The sequence below is a fragment of the Rhopalosiphum padi genome, chromosome 2, assembly GCF_020882245.1.
Source record: "Rhopalosiphum padi isolate XX-2018 chromosome 2, ASM2088224v1, whole genome shotgun sequence".
Lineage (NCBI taxonomy): Eukaryota > Metazoa > Arthropoda > Insecta > Hemiptera > Aphididae > Rhopalosiphum > Rhopalosiphum padi.
Genome location: NC_083598.1, coordinates 27,577,229 through 27,596,922, shown reverse-complemented (window position 1 = coordinate 27,596,922; position 19,694 = coordinate 27,577,229). Strand labels below are relative to the sequence as shown.

General features: G+C 23.3%; 1 protein-coding gene across 1 annotated transcript in view; it reads right to left on the bottom strand.

The window, feature by feature from the left end:
* The window catches only part of LOC132921354 (glutamate receptor 1-like), a 171,836-nt gene that overhangs the window by 11,681 nt on the left and 140,461 nt on the right, over positions 1–19,694 (bottom strand). The window contains exons 12-15 of the mRNA XM_060984342.1: positions 17,078–17,172; positions 14,264–14,712; positions 4,150–4,348; positions 2,472–2,716 (exon numbers count right to left, since the gene is read on the bottom strand). Of these exons, the coding sequence (XP_060840325.1) occupies positions 2,472–2,716; positions 4,150–4,348; positions 14,264–14,712; positions 17,078–17,172 (988 nt within the window). The remainder of the gene's footprint in view (positions 1–2,471; positions 2,717–4,149; positions 4,349–14,263; positions 14,713–17,077; positions 17,173–19,694) is intronic.

Genomic DNA, 19,694 nt, shown 5'->3' with positions numbered 1-19,694 from the left:
ATCAAGTCATAAATGTATAGTTTTTATGATTAATATCATATTAAATTAGTTTAATAATTATCAGTTATTGAATAACATATAATTTATGACTAGGTATTCTAATATCTTCTTCTCTAAATAATATTTTTAAATACCTATAGTTGCTTTTAGTTAGTTGAAACCATCCAAATTCAATTCTCGACCTCTGACTGATAAATTTATTTGTGTAGTTCAATAATTTTCAAAAAGATATAAATTGCCCTTGGATGTACCAAATATTGGCGCGAAGCACATAAAAGAGAATAAGTTCAATATAGGTGTTGTATTCGAATAGACCCAAGAGAATACCGTTTGGGCGGAGATAAAATTAACGGAAGGACAATCATATAGATCAAACTGCAAAGCACCACCATTCCTCTCTACTGGTCCCTCATTTTTTGGCTCTAGAGCATTTTTCGATGGCCCTTGGGGACCCTCTTGATACCCTTATAAATCGCTTATAGGATTCGATCGGATGGTAAAACAATGTTGAACGAGAATATTGTTTATATATAAAACCATTAAAACAAAAATACAAAGGATTTATTACTTACTAAAAAGAAACAAATAAACAATAATAAAAAATAAATACATACAAATATTATATCATATTGTTTTATAAGTTTAAAAAAAGTATTTAAATTTTTTAACTATTTGATAAAAGTTATTTATCATAAATGGTATGAACTTTAGAAATTATGTTACCCCGATGAATTTCATATCTGCCTGTTTTAATAATAAACGTATATTCCTTTTTGATACATTAGAATTTTTATATATACAACAAAAAGATCCAAAAAGCTCTTATAAATGTGTTTATCTAAAGTCCTGGTTATAGTAAGCTCCAAACTTCAATCACCAAATTTTACATCAGCTACATGTAAGTTTCTCACATTTTTATGTCTAAAGAATATATAGGATATAGGTATTTATATACACTATATAGTATATACATCATATACATAGTGCAACTTGATATTAACACACATATTCACATATTCATTCATGGAATACCTTCATGTTAGAGAAAGCTCTAAACTTCTCAATTTATTGTCTGAAGAACTTTGCTACGACTCAAACTCAATCACTACCATGAGTGAAGACAAACGAGCCGCCAACTTACTCAACAAAATATAAATAACCCTCAATTCCTTTAACATTGTTATTAAATAATATTATTAGTATTATTATTATTATTAAAATAATATCAAATATTATATTTATAGACATATCTTATCATTTTATAAAAATGTATTATTTAGTTCTAAATCTGCAAATAACCAATGGTCCACTAGCTGCTAGAATAACTACGCAAAGTAACAATACAACATTTTTTACACCTAGTATAATATGTAATAGATTTCTATTGAACCTAATAAACTTTTCATTTTTTTAAATACATGCAAATACTAAACTTATGGCATTTTTAATAATGATAAATAAATTATCATTTTACCTATATTTACATTATTAATTACAGTATACATAAGCATATAATATAAAATGTCACTTTGCATCTACTGTCATAGCCTCCAACAATGTTATTGGGTATGTAATTGGAAGTTGTGTCCTATTTTTGGATACACATTATTATCTAATGACAAACTTTTTTTGAATAATTGAAATGTTTTAATTAACTTTGTATAGCCCAGTTAGTACATAATATTTTATTAAAATATTAATATGTTATACTAAATAAAATCTGCGGGGTGGACAATATGTACCTACCAGATTATAAAAATAATAAATCTGAGTTTTAATTAATTTTGTTCACCCGCTGTTTAAAATTGAATTCAATAATAACACTTCTACAATTTAACATAATAAAAATAATAACTATATATTTTAAATCATTTTTTTCTGGATGTTTTTGAAAATCGTTTAAAATTATCACCTAGTAACATCCTAAATAAATTTAATGCAACGTGGATATCATCAGAATGACATTAGAGAAACTTCAGTTTTTATCATGAATATTTTAATAAAAATATTACAAGGACATAGGTATAGTAACCAACGTTTTAAAATCTGCAGTTAACCAGTGGTTATTATAAATCTCATTGAATAGACACGTCTATAATATTATATAATATATAATATATGATTTTCTCTCTCTCTCTATATATATATATTATATAATGTGTGTGTATAATAACATGTATATATATATATATGTATATGTATGTGTGCATTTATTTTTCTTATGATCAAAAATGTGTCGCAGAAAATTGGGTTTTCTTTTTCTTTTTCATATCAGACTCTCGTCTTGGAAAATGTGATTTCGCGGAATGTAATCTGAGAGAGTCATTCAACCGAAAGACGCGCGTAATATTCCCACTTGCGTCCCTTTACCCGTACCTCACATCTATCGGTGATCTTATTTCCCAAAAGCCCCAAACGAGATTTGTCAATAATATATATTTTATATATAAAAGAAAATAGATCAGTCTCACCTTAGCGGAGACCCAAGTGGCATCGCTATACCGTAGCCCTTAACGTCTATGTTACGTCCGACTTTCATTGTATCACAGGGTTTCCTCATGTTCACAAAGTCATTTTTGGGGGACTCAATAAGCAAAGCAAACTTGCCATTTGAGTTCCTTACTCGTTGAATGCCTTCATCGTAAGTATCCACGAACACGTGTGTCCGCGAGTTCATGAACTGCCACATTTTACTGTATAACGAACTATGTGATCTCTATATAATAATTAAACAAATATAAGAAACACGTTTAAAATTTAATTTTTATTTTTTCAACTTAATGACTAAAACGATAGAAATGTAGCAAAATATAGTTAACATTTTCTATTATCAAAAGTTAAATAAACTTTAGTCAACTTGTTACCAATTAGGTACATTTTACACTTATTATATGATTTTAGATGATTTAACCATACATATTTTTTGAAAATAATTTAAATTATTTTTTCTCGACATCTATAAAATCTTAATTGAGTAATGATATAAAATTAAACACGGTATTAAAACAAAAATCAAGTAATGATTTCATTAATAAAATAAATTACGTCTTATGTATTTGAAAAAATCTTCTATGTAATCTTAATTTTAAATGTATTTATTCATAATTCCATTTTATAAATTAGTTAGATCGATCGATTGTAAGTGATTCAGTAATCGATTGTTTTTTTTTTCAGTTTTTCTTTTATCCTTTTTATGATTTTATTTTTTTTGTTTTATGTGAAGTAAAAACATTTATAAGAAACTACCATAGTGAATGGCCCGAAACGAAAAGTTTTCTGCTGAAAAAAAAAGTAGTCACACCAGACCTTCGGTTTATAGTCGATAGAACTCAAAACTTGAACACGTAATGAGAAATTATATATTAGTTCAACGCCTTTTACGTACATGGATTTTATTTTTATTTCTATTATCGTTTTCCACGTATCCCACAGTAAATGTATTCAAGGTTATAGAGGAAAAGTATTAAATTTTCAAAAAAAGCAAGTACAAAATGAATTCAGTGAATAATTTATCTCTATAGTTCTGGTGGTTTGAATTTAATGGTGTTGACGTTTGCAGACTTCGTTGGATAAACAACTTATTAAAGGGGGCAATCAAGTATTGAGAATAATTCCAAACTTCAACGATGACAAAGTCACTACCAGACATAAAGTTTTTGAATAAAAAATAAGATTTTTTTTTTATTATTTCCTGCAGAATAATACAAATAATAATGAAACCCGTGTCACTAGCTATAGTATGGTATTCAGAACGATAAAATAATACATATAAACAAGTTTGCCTTAGGTTGTTCACTAGTATAATATAAATATAATCAAAATTGTAAATTTTTTTTTTTAGTGAAAATTGTTGTTCTAAAATTATGAAAAATATTATTTTAAAATGTAAAAATCTATGTGAAACGATGCTTAACATGCATTCATTTTTATACTGATATTTTTTACGTTCGTTTAAGTCAACCATCTTGTCCTAAGGTATGATGATAACAATACATAAATTATAGTTTAAAGTATTGATTTACCAATTGATTCGTAGACAATTTATAATTATTACGCTTATCATTTATATAGTCATATAATATCTAAGGTGTTTTGATTGATAAAAATAAATTTGGATATTAAAAACAACAGATCAAGTGTATTACTTACTTTGAAAAAATCCCACGTAGAACCATGAGAAAGAACTCCGTATTCAATTTCTGTTTGTGCAGCTAAATCTTCTGGTGTACTGATTGGTGTGGACATTTTTTGTACGATCAAATACGCGGTGAAATTAGATACGTACGATGATATCAATATCACAGTGAAGAACCACCAAACGGCTCCAACAATACGTCCTGGTGTAGTCCTATGCACACAGGTTCATAAACAATGTTATTATTATTATCATATTATTAATACTCATTTTTTTTTATAGACTATCAATTTATAATTATACAATTAGAGTTAACGTATTATAGGTATGATAAATAAATGAGCTAACATAAAATATGACTCCTCGATCCTTCATCTCTAAAAATTTCATTATTTCGTAAAATAAGATGAAAGTGCGATAATAATAATAATATACATCATACACAAAATAATTTCATATTATTATATAAACTTTAAAATAATATGTGCAATAATAAATAAACGTAAATACTTGAAGTTCTCATCAAATATTTTTATTAGCATTTGACTGACATAGTAAAATCCTTAAAATGCTTTAGAATTTTTTTTTTTTTAGCTATTTATAAGTATTATTACAATTTTTGACTTTATTTAGTTAAAGTTTTTAAAAATTTCATACTCAGTCAAAAAACCCTAGTATGTATTAATATATTATAGTGTTTCCTTCAAACTTATTGTAGTTAAAAAAAAAAATTGATAATAAATCATACATTTTTTTATAAACGATCGAACTATTAAAATTATGACGACATTGAATATATATTAACGTTTATCTAATAAACATTTTATCCCTTAACAATTTTTGTTATTATATAATTATTCAACAAATATTAACACTAAAGCTTGAAACATTGTATAATGTTTATACTTAAATTATCATTTTAAAGTGTTATTACACTTTCAAAATATTTAGATTAATTTTAAAGTTTAAAAATACAAATTTAAAATTTCTTACAATCATTTTAAGTAAAAATATCAAGTAAAAAGTATCATATATAGTTAAACAAAAAATAGTTTTTGTATTAATTCAAAACATATTATTTTTAGGAACTTTTCACTATTGTGAATACATTTTTTTATTGTCCGCTATATAAATAAAATTTTCAAAACATTTTTAATAATTTTAAACTATTTTTATCATAAAGTTATACACTGTTTTATTAGTATTTTCGGCGTTTTCTTAAAATATAATAACGGGTAGTAAGTAATATTATGGTTATACATATTATATTATTATTATAGATTATAGATATTATGCTAATACATAAAATATATTGCTATTTAATATAATACTCATTATTTGTTTATACTTGTGAAAAAACTCCAATAAGAAATTCGATAAACAGGAAGAATATTATATAGTTTGCTTTTAAGTTGATTTAAAAAATATAGTAGGTAAACTATAATATATATTCATTTATTGAAATTTTAATATTTTTAATAATTTCCTGAATAATGACTATTAAAAATATAACTAAACAAATAAAACATTCATATTTATTTGAATTGTTTGTATAATCGTATTCGAGCGCTCTCAGGTAGTACCATAGACTATATTATTCACAGTGCATATAATATGTTATATAACCCTGAAGCTACTCGTCCAAATTTTAATTTGGATAACTACATCAAGATTTAAAAAAAACAATGTTGAAGAATTTAAAGCAAAAAATGTGGATTTCATTTGAAAAACAGACATTTGTATCGCTATAGGATACTCCTAAAATGATATAATAAAATCTTATTTATTCCTAAATACAGTTTTTAATTATGTTAAAAATTCCCAAAATCAGATTTCGATAATAAAAAAAAGTAGCTGCTCATCTGTATTTAAGGTTCCGAATAAGTCACTGTAATACAGTAGAACTTCTATATAATATAAAGGTCATCAAAAGACCGTAAATATAATGACACCGCTATTTAGGATGCCCGTATAACAGAGGTGAAATAAGTTCAATATTATCTTCCAGATTACCTCTATATGGAGGTCATGCAAATATTAAAAATAAAATATATACCATCTAAATAACACTTATGAATATGGGTGCTAAAAAATGTATTTATAATTTTCGAAATAATGTAGGTGCAGTTTAAAATTTAAAAAAAAACTAATATAAGATTTTATAATTATTGAAATTAAAAAAATTGAGTTATATTAGTTTGTTTTAAATTAATTTTATTATTTAAACATTTTTATTCAAAATAAATTCCTGCGGTCTTACGACGTTTTATAGTTTTCATTTGATCGTTACCGAGGGATTTACATAATTTTAAAATTGTTTTTTATTTTTTATTAATTTGGTGGCTTGAGTTCTTTCTATTACAAATTTATCTGCAACTCGTGCATCACGTGCACTTATATTTTCTTTTTGGTAAAAATCTAACAATTTGATTTTTCCAATAAAGTTAGATGTTTTCGTTTGTATGCCATTGAAACTAAAAATACGTACTTCAAAACGTTTCAACATACACGCAATACTAATGATAAAATACTCAGACACAGACAAGTGTTCATGGCGTTATCAACATTACAAATGTTCGTTAAGATAAACTGTAAAAATAATTAAACATTTTTCCATTTCCATTTGGCATATTTATAAATGCTGACCGTCAATTAGAGTGGTCGCTATATATAGGTGTTTATATATTTTTCCCATAACACTTTATGGGACCAAAACAATTGATTGTTACATAAAGGTAACCGTGTTAACGTAAGTTTTACTGTATATATATTACATTTAAATTCAATAGTATTATATCGTCGTATACGAAAAACGATTCTGAGTGAAGACGGTCTATCATTCTACATCACTAAATATAGTGAATGCTCTGTTTTTTGTTTTAATCACTATTAGGCAAAGTAATTAATTTTTCTATTAGTAATTACTTATATGAATTAAACACTGAATAAATATCAAATTAGTTTTTGCCAAAACATTGCATTTGAAAAGATCGTCATCTTTATAAAACATACCATTATAAGTAAAAGTTAAATTTCCAATGAACAATGTTTTTGAATTATAACAAAAAAAATTAATATCATTATTCATAGTTTAGAATGTTTAGATAAACATATTAATAATTATAAATTATAAATTAATATATATTTTAACTTGAAATTTCTATAAAAAAAATTTGCTCGTATATTCTTTAGATTTTTTTTTTTGTTTAATTAATATGTTCAACTTAAAAGGAACTTTGTATTAGATTTTCAAACCTTAGCTCTACAAGTAACACACTTTGCGAATTTTCAACTCCAAAAAAACTTAAATACTTTCGTGATATTTACGAAATAAGTAAAAAAAATTGAACATAAAATATTTATAAAAAAAATTTGCCAATGTATTCATAATATTTTTACATATATCTAAAAAAACCTTCAATGGGATTAAATACTAAATTTTCAAACATTTGTATTATAGTTAAAAATATTTATTAACATTTATAGAAAAATCGAAGATTTTAAATGTTAAAAATTAATTCAAAAATAGTAATATAATTAATATTTATACAAAACATCATGATGTATAGAAAATTATTTAACATTTTTAAACGTTTGGTAAAAATTTTAAGTGTCTGCGGCTATTCGTTATTTAATTACAACAAAATATAAAAATCGTTTGAAATTAAATAGTTATTATACGGTTTAATATGCAATGTCATAACAATTTAATACGCTCCTAAGTCATTAAGAAATTAATTCAACTCTCCGGTAGAATTTTTTTTTTTAATTTAGTTTAAACAATATATTTTATGAAGAATATTGCATTCATTTTTCAAATCTTTGATAAACAATAAGATTTTCCATGAATTTCTAATTACAAAATAATTTTATAATGTTCAAGATTATGGATATACTTGAAAATTTCATTGAAATTGTAATGCTTTTAAATATACTGTGACATATCTTTTTGATATGAACAGCCCATGAAAGATCATGTATAACAATTTTAAACATTTAAAAAAAAATTGTGTATTTATAAAAATAACATTCGATAATTAAAAAAAAAACTTTTTCAATATACATAATTATATCAACAATTAAAATTAAATTTTAATTAACAAGTTTATATTATCGTTTAAAAAATATGTAAGTTATCAAATCGCGTAGAAGCACAAAGTTTTTTAATTTTCAAGAGCTTCTGTTGTATATTTTATAATATGAATTTGGTATATTTTTTAAACAACAAGTTATGAAAGTTCTTCCTGTTATATAGCAAACGCTCTTTATTTAATGAAAATTATATTTTAATTCAAGAAAATAAAAATAATTTCTACACAAATTCTGAAAAAACGATAAATACTTATAATATTTAACTAATAACTTCATCGAAAAAATTATGTCAGAACTCAAAATAATAGGATGTATTTTAAAAGAATGTAAAAAATATATATATACAATTCTAGTCAATAACGGACTATGTTAATAAAGTAATTATTTTAGGTATATTAAATATAGTTGTGTAACATATGAAAATGTAATATGTATAGTGTCAAATTTCAAATGTTTTAATAAAATACATACGGAATGTGTAATGAAACGTTAAAAAAGTAAATACATGTATTTTGATTATTTAAAGTCTCAGCATTTAATTGCCTATCATATAGTATAGATACAATATTAATTAAATTTTTATTTTCATTAATAAAGTAACCACCTACTATAATCTATTTACTTGACGACTAATGCACATAGCGTTTTTAATAAATATATGTTTTTAGTTAGAAAGATTTCCTTTTCAATTATACGAGTACAAATTATAATTATTCATCACAAATATAATGAAAATAATTGAATTTATGGTTTTTTATTAATTTCGTGACCATTATTGGTGTAAATTATAATTTATAAAAATAAAAATAATTTATAACTTTATAGTTGTAGATGACCTGTTCACATACATTTTACATTTTTGTATTTTGCTTGATATTATGTTTATCTTATATTATATATACGAACAATTACAGAATGCATAGTACTATTGACCTGATCTAAAAAAAAAAAAATGTTTAAAATGTTTTATATTTTTGGGTTATTTGGAAAATTTTAATAAATAAAATATGTATGTAGATTTGATTTAACTGGGAATCTATAGCAGCAACAAACGACATTTTTCTTTTTTTCCTCAGAATACTCTATAAGTGATTTTTTATAATAATTTTCAAATTAAATATATTATTTATAAATTGTATTAATGTTTTAATTAATTAATATTATTAATGGTAGCTTAATTGTTTTAGTGGTATATAGGATGTAACTAGACTTGACCAAAAAAAAAATGATGGCAATTTATATTCTTGTCATACGTTTAGAATTGTTAATAAAATATTATGAGTAAATAATTTAAGAAATATACTCATGTCAAAAAATTATCAAAATTCACACTTTTAAAAAAGTTATTACGTTCCAAATTAATTTAATCAAAAAATATTGATATTTTAAAAAAATTCTAAAAAATAAACTACTTGACTTCAATAAATATTTTTACCATCAAAATTATTCTTATAATCAGATTCACAATTGACTATTTTAAATGTATACAAAAAAATTTTAATCAATTTTTTTTATTTTCAGTATTATAAACTAAACATAAAAAAAATTAAATTATACATGTAATGCTAGAGTCTCTTAATGATAAATAAAAAAAAATTGAAAATATTAATTAGAACAAAAGCTATTCCAAAAGTCAGTTATATCTGTTACACTCTGTTTAATACAAATACATTATTATATATAATAACCTTACCTAACTTACATAAATAATATTTTATTAATATTAATATTTCAATTAATTTAGAAATAGTATTTGCATAAGTAAATCAGAGTTCCATCATAGCAGAACATTATGAAATGTATTTCGATATTCTAAGAAGTTAATAAAAATAAAATAGCTCTTTCATTAATATGATAATAATGAGGGTTTTTATCATGCTACATTGATAAGACTTAATAAATCATTAAATACCAATAGTAATTATTTAGTAATCTTATTATTACATCTAACCGACGTTATCACACGGGATTAAAGCATGAAGTTTGGTTAAAAAGTAATTTTTAGTACTTATATTAATCTACTAAGGCGATTAAATATTGATGTGTCTACTTTTCATGATAAAATTGTATTTTTGTGATGTATAAATAATATAGATTTAAATAACTTAAGGATTTGGTTTATTTTATACTTGTATACCGCATAACAATTTTAAATTACCTCATTATTCTTATATTTTAAGATCGTATTTATACAAGTTGGAAGTAATTCAAACCATTTGGTGATTTTCTAACATACCTAGTCATGTTCGCAATTTACATTATAGTTCATTAATAATGTTGTCATCAACAAGTAGGTTTTGTTTATCTACAGGTAATAAACTTTTCAAGTAAAACCTTAATGATAAAACCAATTAGTTTAATCACTCATTACATAAAGTACTCAATTATAATGTAAGTTCAAGAAAGTTTAAGTTCAAGACAGTCAAATTTAACGAAGTACGAAGACTTTAATATTACAAGTTAAGACATAATTACCTATCACTATTTTTAATATTATTATTAATTATATCAATCAATTATTTTAATAAAATTATTAAAATTATTAAATTAAACTAGGTATATTACATCATAAAATAATAATGGAATCTATAACCATTTTAAAAGTATATAATATATATTTATCCATTAGAAATATAAAGAAAAATTCAATATTGTGAAATTAATAAGCTCACTTGTGTTTTAGTATAGTAATAATTTACATTGTTAATTACGACATTTTTATTGAATAAACGTTGCTACTGAATCAATAAATTAAAAAAATTAATTTTAAAGTAATACAAGTAATTTAAATCGATAAATGTTTATTTAAGTCCAAGGAATCACTCAATCGTATGTATAATTTGAACAGATAGATATGGTCATATTTCGTGATTATGAAATACTATAAAGTATATTATTAATTTAGATATTTATTGTTCCCGTTTTAATGTCACAGTGGAAAACAAATATTTCAATGCTTTCCATAGCTTCTCCGTTTAGGTAATTTGCATTTCGTTCCCATCACGATGGTCAAACACATAAATATACATGTTAACTATGTTAGTATTTCTGAATTTCAAGTTAAGTTTTCTTTAGCGGACCGCAAGCGATTTTAATGAAAATGTACGTAGGTAATAACACAACACGCGCACACAGAGAGGTCAAGTATAATATATTATATCTATATGTGTGCAATTATATATAATACAAAAAGGTAGATATAAAAGAAGGGAAAATTTGTATTACACTATGAAGACTACAATTTGTGGTAATATAATTTTAAAAGTAGGTACCAGATAACTGTTAAGATATTATTAAGTACGGTTATGTTTTACAGTATTATACCCCAAAACGTGAAAGTTAATTACACATTAAAATATAAAATACTTGTAACTGTAAACATTTTTATCATTTCCAAACTTTTCACTTACGTATTTTTAAGCACAAAGTCATAAAAACGTTTAGGAGATCAAATAATCTAATTATAATTTAGTATGGAATAAATACTAACGTTCAAGTTTAGAACACGAAGAAATGAATTTAAAAATAATGATTTAAGGATTTAAACAAGTGAATTGTAAATAAATATCTTTAAAAATATATTTGAAAATATGTTATTCGTTTTAAAGGATAAGAGCACATACAATGTAGATTATAATACTTTCACTGTTTCCAGGTTAGGTTATTATAACATAATATAGTTCAGCTGGAAATAATAATTTCACTCATGTGCTTCAGCCACTAAATATATTAAACATTGTATGATAATAAATAATAATTATTATACCATCATAATTTGTATCTACACTTATTATTACCTACTTATTACCTAACGTAGTAAAGTAAGTAAATATTTTTTGAAAAAGTATGAAAATTTAAATTGTGAAAATAAATATAACAAAAATAACTCAGAAAAATTAGCAGAAGTACTTAACATATAATAACTATTATAAAACTGTATTTTTATTACAATAAATTAATATTTTAATACATTTTATTACATTTTTATTTTTTTATTAGTTATACGGGAAAATATAATAAATTATAATAATTATTATGATTACAGTAAAATATTAAACTTATTTTGTCCAAAAACAAAAATTATTATTTTCTTCGTTTCAATATTCAATTTCGTCAAAATTTGTAATTGTGGTACAATTTAAAAGGAATTATTTTTAAATGACCAAGTTAAAACCAAACATAACAAAATTTATAAATATGTATGGGAAAACAAAACAATAATAACAAATTTGAAATATATATAAATAGCTAAATATGTATTAATCATATTTGAATTACAAAAAAAAAATAGAATTAATTTTTCAAAAAAATATTTGATTTTTTTTTTGTTCTCAAATTCGATACGATTCCTAACGAAAACTACTGCCATAATTAAAAATTAAAGAGTTTTTTCTACTCATTTTCTAGCATTTTTCAGATACAAAGAAAAATGTTTCAAATTAAACATACATACAAAAATTAATACATTCATCACTCTGGTCCAAATTAAAAATAATTATAAAAAAAATAAATCTAAACGAAAAATATCGTTTATAATATTGTTTCCTGATTAAATCAATTATATATAGTATTAAAGTTCATATAAGTATCGTTGATTTTTCAATCTAAATTTGTAAAGATAAATCATATCTTCGATATAATTGATGAGCATTTATAATCAAAATAAATAATCTAAATAAACTATTGAATAATTTTAAGATCTAAAAAATGTAATTAATTATCAAATATTTTGAATATTTATTGATTATATAAGAATGATTAATACTATACAAGTATTTACTATTAATAAATTATGAAAAATACGAATTATACAGAGCTCAAATTTTAAACCATCATACAAAAATTTAAACTATGTAAATCAGGGAAATATTAATCTCACTATGGTAGGTATAACTATATTATATCATAATAATTACAACACTATTAACACTTATATTATAAATGTATAACAGACGTGAAACGGATCTTCATTACAAAAGACCATAACCCTTTGGAGGATATAACCCCGACAGAAATTAGGAAATCATAAATTCATAATTACAACATATTATACTTAAAATGTTATTTAATTTTCAATTATTATAAGTACAATGTCAAATAAACATATTCAATTTTAAAAATGTATTATTTAGTTCCAAACATTTAGAATTGTCTTAATATTTTGTCAACCATAATAGTGTATATCGTTTTATTATTCTTAGGGTATACCTATTTTTACTTTCAATAATTATTTTATTTTAAATTATAACAGATAAACGGAATAAACAAAATCGATTTTTAGATTTAATGCCCAAAAACTCAATAATAAATATTTTGATTTTATTTATTTATTTGTTATTATTATTATTATTATTTATTTATTTTTTTGTAGTTTTTCTATGCGTTAAAGGGAAAAATGGAATACAAAAAAAGGTCTCCCAAAAGTTTCAATTAGATAAAACTTACAATCTAAAAGGGTCACTTAAACTTTGGGAACATTAGCAAATAAAAATAACATGACTATCATTAAAAGATCAATACTTCCATCGTTTCTCACAGAAACTAATATAATGTTTATAAATATTTAGTACGAATTGTAGTATTTTTATAGTCAATAATTTATGTTCGTATATCATAATATAGTATCTATAAATAAATAATGATTAAATTATAATATACATATAAATTATTAATAATAAAAAAGTATCTTAAATGATAAGTCGTTATTTCAAAATTACCACATTATACTTGTCTTATAACTTCTATCTCATCAATAAAAAAAAAAATATGGTTGTGCAATTTACACGAAATCTTTGTTATAATTTTGTTTTTATGTTTTTTTTTAATATTATTTGTACACTACATATTTAGTATTATTTTCGAACAAAGTGACGTGTCAATAGATCCAAAGGTAACAATAATACCTTAGGCATACCGCTGATGTATACTATCATATTATGTATATACAACAACACTTAATTACTCAGCAAGCAATCTTATAATATGGCAATCATTTACTATAATAGTATTACGTTATTATTTTACAAAGACAGTTACCTCGGTGCGATATCACAGGCCTGTTGGGTGATGGCTGCCACTGCAAACCACATACTGTTGGCCAACGTAAAAGGATTATGAACAAACATTGGGGGCGGTGGTATGGTTTGCTGTAGTTCATGACCTAAACCGCCGCCGCCACTGCCAATGCCAATACCACCACCGCCGCCGTAGCTGTTGTGCACCGGTCTAACGTGAGCCGCAGCAGTGGCGTGTGCCGAAAACCGCGACACAACGTACATGACGATCACGACAGCTACATAGGCGAACCCGATGCTGATCCACACCTCCCGTGATAGTGGCGATAAGAAACTAAAAGCTCCAGGTTTGTGTTTGGACGGTTTTTTAATCAAAATGTTAATGGCCGTTGACATGAACGGCTTACTAAACTCAACTACTTTTTCCCGTTCTGCAGTGATGGTGAGTGGTGCAATGGCTAAGTCCACTTCCTATAATAATAATAAAAAAAGAATAGTAAAATCAAAATAAAACAAATTCACGAAAGTTCATATTTCAAATTGCAGAGCACAATGCAAATATAATCAATTTATTTATAATTTATATGTTTATTAATATGATTTCGAGCTTGCTTCTGACAACCAGATAAGATATATTTTATTTAAATTATTGGTTAATGAATAATGTAACAGTCAGTCAAAGGCTTATATAGTTATTTTATTTTGTTACTTTTGAATAAAATGAAAATAAAATTAAGCAACTAACAATGATAGTCAAAAAAAACATTTAAATTGTTTCGAAAAGGCATTTTAAAATTCGAAATTTTTTATTTAATTGAAAAATATATATTAACTAAAATTTGAAATCCTGTTATATAAACGTGAACATCTTCTGATTATGTTTTTTGAAAGATATATAATCGGAAACTGAGTTTTTCATAAAATGTGAATTCTTTATACATTTTAATATAATATAGGAGAATTTCTTGCATAAAATATAGAATTAGTTCTATTTTGTTTGAAAATATTTTTTTTAAAGTATGAAAAACATTTTAGTTAGGTACTTCATATTTTTTTTATTTCGAGTTTAAAATTTATACAAATTACGCCAGCGTATAATCATTGTACTCTTAAACAATCATACATTTCCAAAATAAATATTGAATAATAATAAATGGATGAATGAGACATACATTATTACATACATTTAAAACTAAAATAAAAAATAATAAATTATCTAAATCATTACACATAGCCAATAATTATTTTGTTAAACAACAAATATTCCATTAACTTATTATATTTTCTACAGACCTGAAAACTTTCCTAAAAAAAAAATTGAATAATTCAATAGTCTAATCTATTTGAAAACAGATCAAATTAGTTAAATTATCTATGGATATTTAAAATAGACACCCTTTTTTAATTGAAAGACTGCCAAAAAAATTAGATTGAGAAAGAAAAAGTTATTGCATGGAAGTTTTTGGTTAGGTTATACATTGGTTTTATAATTTATAATTAAATTAATAAACAAAAACAATAAGTATTTACCATTTTAAAATCAAAAGTAATGATATTTTAATACTTAATTTAAAGTCTCTAACGGTTTTAATAAAAATTAAAATCGATATAAAGTATAAACATTAAAAATAATATATACATATTATAAAAAATAATTGGACCATAATTAATAGATTACAATTTTGTAGGTATGTATAAAAAACAATGTTATTATTTATTTTGGTTTAGACCTAAAAAACAAATTTAATCACATGAAAAATATTATTCATATTTAAAGCGATATTTAATTAACAAATTAAATTTATTCAATTATTATAAAAAATATATAAAAAGCATCTCAATTATTATTATAATATTATTATAAATAATACAACTGAGTAACACTATGTTACTTAGGATTTACTATAGCCCGAAGTTAAGTAACATGAGTAATATGTGACTTATTAATTAAATATTAAAATATTCAGTTGACTTTAATACAATTATGGAATATTCATTGAGTGCATTAAAAAATGTTTACATCAATGATTCAAATATTCTGTGAAGGTAAATAAGAAACCAGGCTACAGACTTATATATAATTGGCGGTAAAATAAACCATAGCTTTTGGATTTATCACAAAATCATAGCTTATAAAGATATTTTTTTCTTTTTTTTCAATTCATGTAAATTGAACAATTACAGTAAATAAAAATAAAACTGATGAAGTTTAAAATATGAGATCAGAGCACAATCAGAGCATGAAAAATTCAAAAATCCAGACTAAAAAATATTCTACTTTCGTTTTGCGACAATGATTTTGAATTGGATTTTTAATAATATAAATTATAAATAATTATCACAACATGTATTTTATTAGAAATAAAAAAACTTACAAAGACCAAAATTGATTTTAAAACATTAATGAATTAACCAACTATACAATAAAGCTTAAATTTTTTAATAAAACACATTGGTATAAGTTGAATAGTTCATTCGATACCATTCATATTAGTAACCTTTTATTTAATAATAATAATTGATTTCTAATATCATTAAGTTTCGTTTAAAAATAAATATAATAAACACTTCGATTTCATTTTATATTATGTCATAATATAGTTTATTATACGTAATAAAAATAAAAATAAAAATATTATTAGTAATAAATAATAATGTTATTTGGCAATTTAAATAGGTCACCTGAAAATACATACAATGATTTTTAATTTTTAGATTCTTAAATTGAAAAACAAGAAGAAATAAAAATTTTAAGCCGTACGTTTAATGATTATACTTATAAAATATTTAAAAATTAACTATTCAGTAGAAGTTTTATTAAATCCATAGTTCAAACCTTTCTGATTATTTCGCCGACCATCCCATCCCAACCACCTTTAACTTCATGATTCTCCATTCCATATTTCCGGTCTTTGACGGTACGTAACTCATCTGAAAAAATTCGTTTAATAATAATGCATAAATTACTTGTCATTATATTTCATAACTCTTCTATGATACTATTCACTAAAATCATTATGCAATATTAATATAAATATTTATTGCTGTTATATCTATACTCAAAATGTAATAGTTAACAATTTATACATATATAGTTAAGAAACGTAGGTGTACAATGAACATTATAAACATTGCTTGATTTATCATTTATTTATTGAGAACTATTTTCTAAGTCAATAGTAATACTCATAGATACCTAGAACTCAAACAGTTTTCGATATTAATATACTTTTCGTCAATGATAATAACTATAACGAGTAATTGCGAGGACCAATTTTAAATCTTTGTGGCAAACTTTAAAGTCGACATTACATGTAATAAACAACCATCAACGACAATCTGCATACTTACTGATCACGAAACAGATCAGTGTCTTTTGTTTCCCAAATCTATGTATTTTGAACTTACTATATAATTATCAGAACTAAATACGTATACCTTATTAATAAGAATAATTTAAAGACTTATTTTAAGTCCAATGAATATTAATGAAATTAGTGATAGCCGATAGGTGTGATAGTTACAAGTTTTATAACTAAAAATGTTGCAACCTTTGAACTGTGTACATTTTAAACAAATTTTTATATTGATAATTTAATTGATTAGATACATATTATAAAATAAAACATTACCTAATAGAAAAAATGTAATATTATTTTGAAATTTTAAAATATTAGATATTCATTAAATGGTCCACGTATACTTGATATTGTTTGATTAATATAGAACAATTTATAAAATCAATTTTATTCGCTATTTAATTTATAGCTTAACAGTTTTTCACTTTAAAATATGGTATCCCTATAAGAAACTATACTTCAAATTAAGTATTAGTTAAATACATTAATATATTATGTAAATACAACTGTTTAACATATTAATATTTTCATTAAAAAGAATGAGACGATTATGTATTATTATATTATTTATGAAAAATTTATTATACACTTCTGATATAAATTCCGCTGACATGAGGGTTATATAGTTTATTTCTGTACGGGCATGGTGCATAATACTTCATATTTACTAACAAGGAAGAAAAGGGACCTGTATGCCCATTTTAGTAGACTCTCGTTTGTTGTTAATGGATAACATTAGTGACGCTCTTATTCAGATGATCCGGATATGGTCATGTTTATAATATGTACTATATTATAGTCATATGGTTTAAAGGGTAATCATCTGTGTTGACCCCGAAACTCTAGGGATTTCCTAGTCTATCTATTGGTACGTAAAACCATCCCCAAAAATATATCAAGTCTACAGGTTTTTAGTATTCATTTGTAGGCATTCCTTAAAAAAGTCATCTTCTTTTACTTCAATCTGAAAACCAATATCTCACGTCATTTGGTTCAGCCAAAAATTCTTTGAATTGAATACATTTAGATACTTTATAAAACATTTTAAGTTAAAGGTATTTGTTTTTAAGTTATATTGCTATCTGTACTAAAAAATGGAATCCATTAATTAATTATATAAATTATTAAATCATCAGTATAGGATTTTTGATAAAAAAAAAAAGTGAAACAAAATTACATTGTTAGATATAACTCAAAAGGAGGTCAAAAATAAAATATACGTTGTACATACCACATAGTGACTTATGATATTCTACATTTAACCAAACAATCTGAGATATTTGATTTATTTGAAATATTGTAAACCATGTCTTATGTTGTGTTGACCACTTGTTCCGAATACTGGGGCCAATACACAAATTATAAAAAGAAATTAAAAGAGTTCACAGACCATATGTTAGAGTTAGATGATACTAATAACAAATAGGTATGTATTTTTAAGTATTATTCAATCGATGAAATTATTTGTAATTATATATTCAATTGTTAACGCAACACAATATCATATTAAGAATCTAATAGTACGATTTGATCATAAACACAGATAAATATTGAATAAATATCCATACCAAAAACTGCAACAAATATAATTTATTACTAATTTATACTAATACTATAATAAATAATTATATACTTAAATAAGTAAAATATAATTATTGTGTATCTGAACTGCAATGCCACATAGTATAAAGCACAATAAAACTTAGTAGGAAGTAAAAAATTTTGGTACTTTACTAAATGCATTTCACATGAATAATAACGAAAATTCATATTTCTGTTTAATTATTATAAGTACCATTGAATAGACCAACAGAATCCAGATATTTACAAATAAATATTTTTTTTTTAACTTAAAATAACTTTAAAATATTTATTTCATAATATAAATGTGTATATTCGCGTATAATAATTAATGCATATCATATACTATACTAAGAAATAATGTCAATATCAAAAAATTGTAAACCATTTTAATAAAGCACAATATTTTAGACATAAATAAATAAACAATAACAATACCTAATTAAAAATGTTTGATTTCTTACAGATTATTATACGAAATATCTCAAAAACAAAAAATTATACAATTTTAGA